This window comes from Anguilla anguilla, chromosome 1 (assembly GCF_013347855.1).
Source record: "Anguilla anguilla isolate fAngAng1 chromosome 1, fAngAng1.pri, whole genome shotgun sequence".
Taxonomy (NCBI): Eukaryota; Metazoa; Chordata; class Actinopteri; order Anguilliformes; family Anguillidae; genus Anguilla; species Anguilla anguilla.
The window spans coordinates 67,635,272-67,648,635 of record NC_049201.1 but is presented as its reverse complement, the minus strand read 5'-3'; the positions used below and the strand labels follow the sequence as shown (position 1 = coordinate 67,648,635).

General features: G+C 41.3%; 1 protein-coding gene across 5 annotated transcripts in view; it reads right to left on the bottom strand.

Moving 5' to 3' along the window:
- Nucleotides 1-983: 983 nt before the first annotated feature.
- sema6e (sema domain, transmembrane domain (TM), and cytoplasmic domain, (semaphorin) 6E) overlaps nt 984-13,364 on the bottom strand; it is a 119,143-nt gene continuing 106,762 nt past the window's right edge. For all 5 annotated transcript variants that reach the window (XM_035431581.1, XM_035431583.1, XM_035431585.1 and 2 more), the window contains one exon: nt 984-4,984. In XM_035431581.1, coding sequence (XP_035287472.1) covers nt 3,696-4,984 — 1,289 coding nt within the window. In that variant the 3' untranslated portion in view covers nt 984-3,695. The remainder of the gene's footprint in view (nt 4,985-13,364) is intronic.

Here is a 13,364-nt window from a genome sequence, read left to right as displayed (position 1 = left end):
TTCTACAACCACATTAATTATTATTAGCCCTCCTAATTAACTCACTTTGATTGCATTTTGAATTCTTTCATAAATATATTTGAATGTTCCATCAATATTTCTCACACTACAACATAGCAACAGTAACATGTTTTTGAAACTGAAACCTATCATTCTATTTCAATTCACATAGCATTTGTGTCCACTTCATTGCTGTGAACTTTGAGTAATAATACAAACTTGATTCCATTACAATGAGTTATTCAATGTGTATATACATGGAAATGCAATTGAAATTCATAACTATCGTACAAAACAAGTGCTTACCAATATTCTACAATCATATTCTGCTAATCTAAAGATAAATAAGAAATTCCTTCTTCTGGTGGGAAGTGCCATTAAGAGCTGCAAGCTGAGAAACTGACATATAAATAGGATGACGTGATGAAGTGAAGAAATGTATATGCAGCAATGTGAAATTTCAAAATAGTACAGATAACAGTTGATTCTACTACCCAGTTTATTACAGGGAAGTGTAATTAGCTGGAAAAGGTCTGTTGTTCTTGGTAATATGCTGCAATTATTTTGTCACAAACATGGCATAACATTTGTTTTTTGGCCTGTCTTGTTGGGATTCATCCAAGTGACACGGAGAGCAGAATATCATTTAGAATGAATTTTTGAGCCTTGACGTTTGACTAACTGCTGTGACCAAAGCTAAAATGTAAGAAGCAGTTACAGTTAATTCTGGATATATGGAATGAAGCCTGTGGTGTATTGGTAATTGTACAAATGCACCTACAAACTGACAATTATTCAACTCAAGGTGAGAGATGAAAGCCCTTCACATGCCTTGAAAGGGATGCTAATTACATTCAGTTTGGGAGAAATATAGTACTAAAGTGCCCACAAAGTGTGAATGCACTATAAGATTAATGTAATGTACCCATGGAGCCTCTAGGCCTGTGACTTATAACTAAATGGAGATAGACAGACACACTATCACATATTTGTAAGGTCATTTTATTTCCATTTTTAATCATAAAGGACAAACAACAGTATTGAATGAGACTTGATTTAAAATGTCTCCAGAGGCATAGCCCACTTAATAATAATTAAAAAAGGAATTTTAAATTGAAAACCCCAGATGGGAGATTTTCTTTATTTACACTGTGCAATTCTAAGTATTTCAAAAGCTATAGTGGCTACAGCAGACACAGACTATATTCCCTTTCCCATGTAATCTATGAGAAATGAAACAAAGCTACACTTGAACTCACATCAAGTTGGCTGCCCATTTTGTCTTCTGTGATAGTAAAGATTGAGTAAATTAAAATGTTCCTCCTTAAATTTAAATATACTGTTGACTCTGTCATGATACACGCACACATGAACTGTACTGCTTGTATTGCATAAAATTTTGGAAAATTTCAATTTTCATGCTGGGGCTGTGGATGTACATAAAAACACAAAACAGGAGTTGTTGACTTTTTCCTAACACATACTTGGCTGACAATCAGAGGCAAATTCAAGTGTAGATTGCACACCTCTCCATAGAAATTCTTCTGTGATCCAGGCATGTAAAACAAAGTTTTCATGTAAAGCAACTGTTTGGCTCAGTATTAAACATGAAAGCAGTAACTCAGGCCTAAAAGGCCTGATCGGAGTGTTAGAAAGCAGAAAATGCAATAACAAACAATGATATCCACAAGGCTGAGCCGACTAGTGCCATCTCCCTGTATATAAGTACCTGAATCGCTGAAGAGGAGAAACGGATGCTATAACACTGCACTTACAGTACTGATGCAACGCCTACACCTTGTGTTCGCTCAGCAGCTAGACAAGTTCATTTCAGAGTTTCACTGATTCCTGCAATGACCATGGAATTAAATCGGGAAAAGATTACATTTCCCCATTTCCTACGTCGAAATTGGGAGTGCAAGTGTGAAATGAGAGATGTCTTCCAAAACACCTGCAAGGGGATTTTAGGGATGACAATTTAATGTGGGGACAGGCAGGGAGGGGCTGTTCACTCTTTAATCTGTGGACTATACCTCCTGGCATGCTATTGATAATATGAATGAACAGCAGAAGCTGAAAAACAAGAATCCCAACAAATAACCAACATAAATAGAAACAACAATAAATCTGCGGCCTCTAGCTGGCAGTTGCAATGCCGATCATAACAGCCTCACACATAATTACACTGTCCTGTGGTTTGAGGATATCAAAAGGGGTAAGGATAAAAATACAAATCCACATGGCTATGACACACCTTGACAACAAAGTTAAAAAACAAAAATAAAACACAATAGCGTCTTTACTCTTTCCCCAATATACCCCCATTAGCACATATTAAATAAGGCACACATTTACACATACAATTAAAATTTGGCTAGTTATTATTCCTTTATTTACACCAATAGCCACAAAGTTAATAGTAATTATAATCATAGCAGTCTTTACTACATTAAAATTAAGGATTTGTTCTTAAGCGGGTGTAATCTGCTTTTAAACCTGATATGACAATACGGGGATCCTTGTTGAGAAGTAAGTCTCAAGTTGTTTAAAATCCATCATGAAAATCTGGTTTGGTTTGGTGGCGAACTATTTAGGAAGCCTTCTTTTCGAGGTATGCACTTTCATTTTGAATAGAGTAGAAACAACCCTTCTGCTGCGTTTATGAAGTAATAGCACCAACTTCTCAAAGTACCCTCCTGCCCAAACGTATGGTGGTGGGACGTTTTGTCTTCACAGAAAAGCAGTTCCGGTTTAATACTTGTAGTGCCAGTGCCACAGCAGTACAGTGAAGAGCTCCCTTTTGCAAAGGCAAAAAATAATATTGTAAATTTTGGTCAACTTACTTGTCCTTGACCTCATTTGTCCCACACAGACTGACAGTCTCTCATTCAAGGGTTTTGGAGCAAAAGCTTGGCATGGGAAAAATCACCATTGTATCAGCTTCATGAAAATGGAGCCACCATCTCTCTCCTCCCCAGCCCAGGACAGATCACTCTTGAACATATTTGACATAGTGTGATGCCACTGGCTGGTTATTGCTCAGACACATTCACATAACTCTTATGGAGGTAACAGAAGTCAGTAAGACAGCTAGACGATTCCACAAGTGTAAGTCTGTTGAGTAAATAAGGCAAAGAAAGAGCTGCCTCCAAGGAGTTCATCAAGCTGTTCCATCGGTTACACAGACTGTGTATATGCATGTATCCATATACTGTGTAGATATAAACACACATATATACACACACATGCATAATGTATATACACATTATAAGAGGGATCAGCATTGCTCAACTGCTTCAGATCAACACATAGCTTTCAGCACATATAACAGTGATAATTATCAAGCTCAAGCCCAGTGTTTCACCAAATCAAAGCTTTTAAGCTTCATTAGTAATCTGGGAAGGTTTGTAGTACCTTGATAATGAATCTGTTGGTAGCCAAATATATGTAGTCTCATGGGTCTGTTTTTCTCCATCTCCCCATTCCATCACCTTTCCATAAGTAAGTTGTTAAAAAATACCAATATGGTACAAAGACATTCATCGGACGTGGACAAAACAAAATCAGTACAGGTGTGATGTTGGTTATTTCGACTGCAAAGCACACTTGCCAGTTTATATTTAGGTCTTGCCCCTTTCACCCTTTATGAAATTTCTGGGAGGCTTTTGGGGAGGGAGGGATTGCCTCTCTTCCCCTCAGTAGTTGAACTTTCCATGTGGGTTGACAGGGGAGGTGGCAGGGATGAAAAGTGGCTTGGGCGGAACGTCTGGCTTGAGGGAGGAGGTCCGGCGAACAATGGCGTCCCTGTGCATTTCGGGCTGCTCGTAGCTGTGCTGCCGCATCAGGTAGCTGTTGGGGATAAGAGGATGGTGGATCTCACAGGTGCTGCCCGTAGAGTTCATCCGGGCCAGCAGGGGTGGTGGCTGGTGCCCGCTCCGGTGACTAAAGCTGTGTTGACGTGGCACGACCCCTCCGTTCGACATCTTGGATGCAGAGATTAAGGAGTTCCTCTGGGATGAGTGGCGGGATATCCTCTCAAGGGTGGATTGTGGAGGGGGTATTTCCGGAGGGACATCCATGCGACGTGTCAGGCTGTCCCTGGGCAGCGTGGACGAGCTATAGTAAGAGGCAGACTCTGTTTCTGGAATCTGTGGCTGAACACGATTGGTGAAAACCATCTGGCTCCCGTGGGCTGGAACTGTGGAGGTCAGTACAGTTATGTTCTTTCCCCCTATGGCACTGACTTCATGAACATGCTTGAGGAGCTCGTCCAGTGGCGTGATGTCCATCGCCTTCTGTGAGTAGCAGGGGTAGGGGTGGATCATCATCCGTTCAACATTGGGGATCTTTCTCTCCTCCAGGTGGAGAGCACCCCCTAGGGCCTGTCCATTGACTAGCCCATGGCTGAATGGGAAAACCTGTTGAGGGATCCCAGAGCTGGGCCGAGAGCTGCTCATATGAGGCTTACCATCCTTTGCATTATTGCAATTCTGGTTCTTTTCCCATTGGTTCTTGAAGGCCTTCATGCTCTTGATTGGAAGCTCAGGGGTAGAGTCAGGGGTGGGCAAGCCTGACAGCTCAGCATTGTGGTGGTGGTGGTGATGGAGGTGATGATGATGGTGGGGGTGGAGCAGTTCCCCCCCAGCTCCAAACCGGCTATTCCTGCTGACAGGGTGGTCCTTCTTGCTTGGGATGAAAGAGTTGTACAGCTTTGGTGAGGACACCTCTAATTTCTCATCCTTATTCTGGCTGTCCAGAAGGCCATTGAGCTTGGCCAGGCTGCGCAGGGATAGCGCATGGGGGATGGGTGCCTCAGGATCCTTGCCAAGACGCCTGGTCTTATGAACATTGTGGTTACAATAACAGGAGACCAGAAACCCAGACAGAAATGCACCCAATACAAAGGCAACCAGTACACAGGCAATCAGGAGGGTGTAGTGGACACTGTGGTTGGACTTCTCTACTTCAGGAGGCCGTCGAACACCTAAAGATACAGAAAGGGAGAAGGAAAGTAACATGAATAACAATGTAAATTTATGACAGGAATGTCATCTTTGGTCTATGTCTTCATGCAACAAGGGTGTCCTTTCATTCCAACTTTGAAGTTCGAAAGCAGAAGAAGGATTGTGTTAGTGAAAGGTGTACAAACAGTAAGGAAAAGCAAGACATTTCTGAGATGCATTTTTCTGTTATTAAATTAAGGAACCATTCTAACTATGCACTCGGCTTGGGTCTTAGGTGTAGATAATGATAACCCGAGGTGAGAAATGAACGTTGAAGGTGCCAGGAGGAATCTACCAATGGGACTGGAGTATATATTCAAGTGTATGCTTCCGTGTAAGTACCTCTGGAACTTTGGACTGACTAAAAACACAATCTAGAGCAACTCACAGAAGGCACTTCACCACCCTGTTCACTTCTTGATGCAGGTATGAGTGAAATTGACAGAAACTGGAACTGGAGGCTCTCCAGCTCTCGAGGACCTCACAGGCTTAGGATTTTCACACAAATGACTGAAATGACCTCAAACACTGAAACCCCACAACCCGATATGCCTCATGGCCACCACTGAATTAGGGATGAAGATACATGTCACCTCTTGCAATCAGAGCTCATTTGCAGATGCCCTTGCCATCTGTGGTGTCGGGCCCCTCTCTGCTCATAATAACAGTCTCTGTGAAATAGATTAGTGATTGGAAGAGCTTCTGGCTGCAAGGGTACAAATTGCAGGTGTTGCAAATGGGATCATTTGTTCATGTAATGACTGCACAGGTTAGATGGCATAATGGAGAGTGATAGTAGCAAGTGCAGCCATAACGATGATGCCGATGGTGATCATGATGGCAAGAGAGAGAATGGCTCCATGAACTTCATTTGAGTCAATTGCAAAAACACAAAGGATGGAACAATAGGTCTAAAGTAGATTAGTAGTAGAAAGAATGAAGAATACCAACTAAAAATGTTTGCAAGGTGAAATTGTAATAATACTCTTTTTGTGCAAAGGTAATGAAAATATGGTTAGATCTCAATTTTGAGAAATCTCTGATAATTTCTGATATAGTGTCCAATTAAATGTTATTGCATTGAGATGAATGCCGACAAGTAAATTATCATCAGAGTAAAAACATCTGATGCAAACTATAAAGTGCATATGCGTGGTCCCCTTCGGTGTATATCAGAAAGGGACCTCACAAGGATGCAAACGCTGGCAGTATCCCAGGACAGGTATTTTTAGGCAAAGGGGATGGGTGGTACAGTGCACTATGAGTACGTGTTAAGCTGAGCTTCATCAGTGAAAAAGGAAATGCTGCAGGACTGGGCCTTCTGCAGCTGTGAGGGAAGAATAGCATTTGATTATGAAGATGAGCCCAGCCCCCCCTCCGTCCCCCTCTCTCTCAATATCTATTATGCTCACACGCACTATGTGCATCTAACATCACAAGGGAAACAGATGGCTCACTTCAAGCATAAGCTGTCAAGTTAATAGCATTCTTCTTTGACCATTTTAAATGTATGACAGACGGATATACGGCAGCATTCATATCAGACTCGTATCAGCCTTGTTTTCTTGAGACAGCCTTCATGTGTTCATCTCCACGTGGCTCTGTATACTTCCTACATTGAGAGGTTGATGGAAAACGATGTTCCCCCAGTAGCTGTCACTCATGGGATCACTCCATTAAGTGCCAAGTATGTTAACAGCAGAGTAAAGCACAGATGGTTCATTGTACTGTAAAAAGAGGAGTGCACTAACATGAAGGACCGCCATGCAGATGCAGCCCTCTGCAGACTTCCTTCAAAGGTCATAGGTGTATCATTGTATTGTTCCTTCAGTTAATATGGTTCTATTGGGTGCTCACCGTAAGGCAGAACTCTATAAAAACCCCACTCTATGTATGCATACGGTAATTCACCAAATATAAAACAAATGAAAAACAAGACCAGTGTTTCAATTTTTGCAAAGTGCAAAATGGTGAAAAATATTTCCCAGACATTGTTCAAATATTAAAGCAAATATAATGGAAATGAATATTCTGTAGAATGGGCTATAGTATATATCTCATTTTCAAGCTGTGAGCTATCTAAATTAGCATGCCAAACTGTTTCAGTATGCACATGCCGAGTGGCAGAAAGGAGAGAATTTCATTTTCTAGAGAGACGAAAGTTGTGCCAATGTTTCATTACATTACATTACATTACAGGCATTTGGCAGACGCTCATATCCAGGGCGACGTACAACAATTTTTATATTTAAAAAAAATATATCAATGAGTTTGGTTGGTGAGATGTTATGTTGCCATATTATGTACAGGACTCTGCATGTTCCAACCAGCAGATGTCAATCTCAACCACCACAGAAATATAATCATTAGCTACTATCTTAATTGCCAGGAGTTTGCTCAGTCTGATGTCATAATTGAACCAGTGAACAACTCCATTCCAGCATAAGCAGCCAAGCAATTCTGCCTTGACAGCAAGCCATTTAGGTGATGAACATCACCAATATTGCAGCCTCAGTTGTTATCCCAAAACTGAACACCACTGCAGGCACAAAACAAAGGCTATAAAATTAAACCAGCCTTAACTCACCAGCATGTTTGCATCAGTAGACTAAATTGGAGTTGGAGGCAGGGGTTTTCAGCTGAATAACATCTCAACACACTGTCCTTCCTTTCATCTCCACATTTTGAGCATGAGGTTTGGGCAATCAGAATGGCTTATGTCATATCAATTGCTCATGCTCTTAAGCCCTACAGTCCTAAAATTTATCTCTGGGGATAGTGCTTCTGCTGCTAGTTGGTAACTAGTCAAAACGTCACTGAGCACATTCTGGGTCACTTGGACCTTGCAAGCACCTTGTGCTAGCATAAGCGCTATGCTAGCATACTTATTACTGTCACTATGGTGACAGCTAGCTCAGTTACTACCACTATTGACCCTTTTCCCCCAGGCTGTAGGAACTGAAAGAGGGCAGGAACTATTCAGAATGGGGACTACATGGCTGGAGTGTGTTTGTATTTGCTTTTCCACCGCACCTCCAGAACTGTGAAGATTTGGCATGGTAGGAGCAAGTGACAGAAAAAAGTGGCAGTTGCATTTAATCAGCTATGTTTGATTACGGCTGTCTGTGTGTGAAACAGTGACGCCTAGGAACAAGGCATCCAAGCAAGTAACCCAGTGAGAAATATACGGTGAATATTTATTTAATTATGTTTATACTATATAACAACCATATACAAGTCTGATGAATTGATATGATGGCAGAGAGGTCATACATATAAGTCACCGATGATGTAAATTAAGTAAGAAAAATAACAACCTAATCATAGTAAACTTATCAAATTATACTGTTTTTATGGCTAAGGAAAGATGAATGGCCAATTCACTGGATTCTCAGTAAAATTCCATGTATACTCTACTGTATTATATACAGCTGATATCCACAGAAGTGCCAGATGCTGTACTTCCCTGTCTGGAGAAGGGGGCCACAAATCGTGCACACATCTACAGTAATTCAGGGGGAAAGTAAGTGCATGAAGAGCAGGGCGCAATAAATATAGATGTGACAGACTGCAATGCATCCAGAGCGGAAGTGTGACGGGTATGTAAAATATATTTAGCCCCGTGAGTGGGTCCGGGCCGACGATTCCGCAGGCCCTTGGGCTCGGGCCGGGAGCTGCAGATGTGTCCCTGAGGCGGCAGGGTAGCATGTGGCACTAATGAATTATGAAGTATTCTTTTGCCGGGGAACTGCGAATCTTTACCGTCAGCCCCCGAGGCGCTGTGAACGGTGACTCAATGCCCCCTGCGGCAGGTGCCCAGACCGCGGTCACAGACCTCACGACTTACTGAAGAGCAGCATATTGTCTCAGAAGCATGAGTCAAGCAGTGGTGCGTCAGACACCACAGTGAAAGGCAAGCAGGAGGTATACAGGCCTCCACACGCGATGCACAGCTTGTCAGATTACATTTAACGGACCTCCCCATGACTCCGCTGGTACCTGTAGGTGACATATGCTACCCCTTTCAAATTGGATTTAACACCCACCAAAACACCGAGGACTCAGTGTGCTCCTGGATGCAACTGTTTAAGTGTAATTCCATATTGCCACTGTTCATATTCAGCTCTGGGCTTTACAGTATATATATATATATATATATATATATATATATATATGTATATATACATAAAATGGAGCAGTGCCCATCAGGCACATGGATTGGGAAGAGTAAACACAAAAATTCAGTGACAACCTCTAAAATCAAAATAAAATGCAAAGAAAAATCAAGATCTGCATGTTTGCATCAGTTTGATTACACTTTTCAAAATCACAAGATAAGCTAATTTGTGTTCGCCGCTTGTTACATGGCAATTTATTTTATCCATTTCTCGTTTTAATATGGTCTTGACTCGGCTGCAGATTGATATAGCCATAATGTGTAAACGACAGGCCTAAACATTAGGGATGCTCACGGGTCCAAAGACAAAGGTAAACAGACAGATGGGCTCAGAGGAAGAAAGCGAGATGGTATGAGAAGAACAGATTGTGCGGGGGAGAGACAGTGATTGACAGATTGTCAGGCTGCTGAGTTTAAATGCACTCTCAGAAGCAGCTGCGCTGTGGGAACGCAGGGGCCGCTCACGGCTCTTTGATGGCGCCCGCACCTCGGAGCGACGCTAAACCACTACATCCACAACGTTAAAAATAACCCACACTCCGCATTACACAACCGAACCGAAGCCACGGAAGAGCTTCCACCAACTCGCCAGATTAATTGGTAACAGAGTACATACAAGATAAAATTCATTTATCCGCTGTTTTTTTCCCCCCAGGAATGATTCAGCTTTATTTATAACGAGTGGTGAAGATGATGTGACACTGCAAGCAGGGAAAACAGTTCACACAGTACCATCATACTACTGACAAATACTACACAGTTATCTTTCAACTGAAACAATAAATGACATATTTGAAAAGCTTATGTGATTTTTGAGGGACAAGTTTATCCTGGAATAATGATTTGAGGAATATTAAGGGGAACCTGCAGGCATAAGTGTTTTTTAGTATTAGCGTAGAGTGGCATGTTTCAGTTAAATACTGAAAAGACCACTGTTCATCATAGCTCATACGGTACATTCCACCACAGGTCAGGAGTATTTCAGAAGGCATTGTGTAATCATGGATCTCTGATGCTGCAAGAGATAGATAAACGGTCTTCACTCATTTCATATGGCCATCCAGAAAGATACAGACAATTTGTTCAATATGAAACATATCTCTTGGGGGCAATAACTTTCTGCTGTGTCATCATTTTCACCGTGAGAATTTTGCTGCACTTCACACAAGTGGCTTCAGTAACACAGCACAGCGTGTCCCATCTGTAGACAATTGTTGTATTCCATTTATGCCAATATTTCCAGAACTGCCTATTTAGTACCAGATTCTCATGGCTGAGGACACCGTAATGGGAAACATTACAGGGTACTTCATTTAAACTGGGCTACAGTCAAAATGGCTGGTTTCTACGCATACAGGCATGAAATATACTGATAGCAGATTTAAATCTGTGGATGCAAAACAAAACAAAAAAACTGATTAGCTCCTCTATGTGAATGGACTGATGTGGTCGAGCTTTGGTTCTTTCAAACAATGAGTGGGTGATCTTTATATAAGGCAGAAACATTGGAAGGACATTACAAAAAAGTGATGTGACAGGAAAATTGAGAAACGTTATTGTTTTTATGATCCGAGAGTGATTGTTTGAGCTTTCAAAACTTTATTTACTATATCTTGATGTCAGACACAGTTAGTGCTGAGATAGACTGAAGATTTAGATCCAACCTCTGCTCTACATTTGAGTTCACAGTAGAAAAAGTTTGCATGGTAAAAATATTGTGTTCAGTTTATGTAATCTACATATTCTATACTACAATATGTACATTTCTGAAGCTCGTTTTATTTCTGGGGTCTGACCTATTGGTTGTAGCCAATCCTGATAGACAGACATATCTCAAGTGATATTTAGCTACTTATAAGAAACAATTACATTTGACATAGTAATTTCAGTTCACCTGAAAATTAAAAATCAATCCAATGCATTTACAAATATAAAAATGCTAATTCATGATCACAAACCAGAAATCAATGCATTTTTCAAAGCCAGCAAAGCAAAGGTACTGAAGCACCATTGATCTCCAGCAATCTGAGGTTGCAAGCATATCATAATTGATCTCCAGCGATTGGAGGTTGCAAGCATATCATATATAGAGGAACAGTATTATTTCAGTGGAGATCCACTCTGATTTCTCCATCAAAGTGCACTTCACTACTAAGAGTAAAGTAGCAACGAACAAGGGTTAGGACAGAGTCTCTAAACCCACTCCTTGAAGAACTTTAAATTCTTCTCTAGAAGCAAGTTTGGAGACCACTGACCTGGACAAAAATCAGCTTCTTGCATGCTTTTTAGCCCACGTAATTTCAAAGGTATGGTCACATTTTAAGCCATGGATAGGATTGACCCAGTCAAGCATTGGAAACAACATGAGGGCAGAAAGGTTGAGGCGAAAGGGGGCGGGGATTCAACGAAAAAGCAGGGTTATATTAGTCGAACCACAAACAAGGCAGAATCATTGGAAGAAATCCCCAAACAGGGAGGAGCCACACCCACAGGGACCAGCGAGACAGAGGAGGGGGAGTCTGGACAAGACAACTGCGCAAATGGATCTCTGCACTGTGAGTCTAAGCTGCATCATCAGACTGCAAAATGTTAAGTCACTGCTATTAACATGTTACTAGTGATCACGATCATCTGAGGCTTTGTGAAACACTTAAGTAGAGTTTCAGTGTGTTGTCTGTCATGAAATGATATGAAACAAGCAAAGCCCATGACAGCTGTAGAGCTTGTGGTTCATGTGACCTTGTTATCCAGCAAACCCACCACAGCCTAAAGAACCATGACCCTATCTTGCACACATCTTCTGTGACGGTTGAGAGTGAATTTCTGTCCCAAAGTGGACATTAGATCAATTATGAGGAACAAATAACTTCCATCTTGAATTTGCTGTTGCATTAACACTATCAACCTATGCATTTAGGACATTTAATCTCATAAAAGAATACAAACCACCATTACATTTTCAAATGTGTGCATAATTTTTATTTATTTATTTATTTTTTTACAAAGGAACACTAAGATGAATGGTGGAGCTAATGTGGGAATGGCTGTATTTCATTCATTCTTTTTCCTCCAAGGGCAAAGATACAACTTTTTGTACATGGTGCCAGTGAACACACCCCCCCCCCCCCCCCATTTCCTGGTGCATTAATAACCCTAAAGCTCTGAACCCCAATATAGTTCATCTCCCTTCTGTGGAGAAAAAAGTTCAGGATGAGTTCATTTTCTTCTCCACCCACAGTGTTTTAATGAGTTTCAGAACCCTGCTTGCTTGCTCTATTATCGAGTTGTCTGCTACTTCCTTTCAGATAAATCAGCTTCGGGCCAGAGCCCTCGTTCAGCTTGGTTCATTTGAATATGCCAACGGTCTGAGTGAAGGCCAATTTAAAACAGGAGGTGGGAAGAGATAGTCCCTGACACAGATAACAGAAAACAAAGGGGCAAAATAGGTAAGATAATCAAGTCATTATGCATTCACGATCGTGTAGGCTCAAACTTCATAGAATTAGAAGAATGCGGGTCTGAGCGCTCAATGAACTGAACAAAGTCTTTAGAGCATGGTCTCACTAAATCTCTCAGTAGCTTAACTTGTATAGTTAAACTGCTTTCCATTATAAATCACTAATGTCCATAAACAGTTGCTTCACTGAAGATTTGCCCACTATATCTTGGGATCTTCCAGATGTGCAGTGGAGCACAATAGCAGTTTCTTAGGGGACAGGAGATGGGTGCCATGCAGCCTCACAGTTTACTAGTTTCAGACAAAAAATAATTAACAAAATAAATAAATAAATAAATAAATAAATAAATAAATAAAGACCCCGCATCTCAGTCAGTCCCATCTATGGGTCTCCTTCCTAATAATTAATTGAGATTTGTACCAGTACACACTTCGCAAATGACTGCACAGCTCAGTACATGTTGAGAAGACTTCATTCCCCATTTTGGCCCTCTGATTATACAGGCAGCAATGACACACTGAAATAGATTGGAAAAGTTTCCATTACATATTTCCCCATCTGCTGCTGGGTGACTGCTTATTTATTTGTTACCAGGGTTTTCTCATTTGAGACTGAGTGGCTCATCATGCTGGTTGCGAGGCTGTCTGGCTAAATGTAGCTTAAGACCATGATTTATGTACTCTTGACAGAGAGGTGCATTGGGAGGGTTGGGGGAGGCTGACTGTT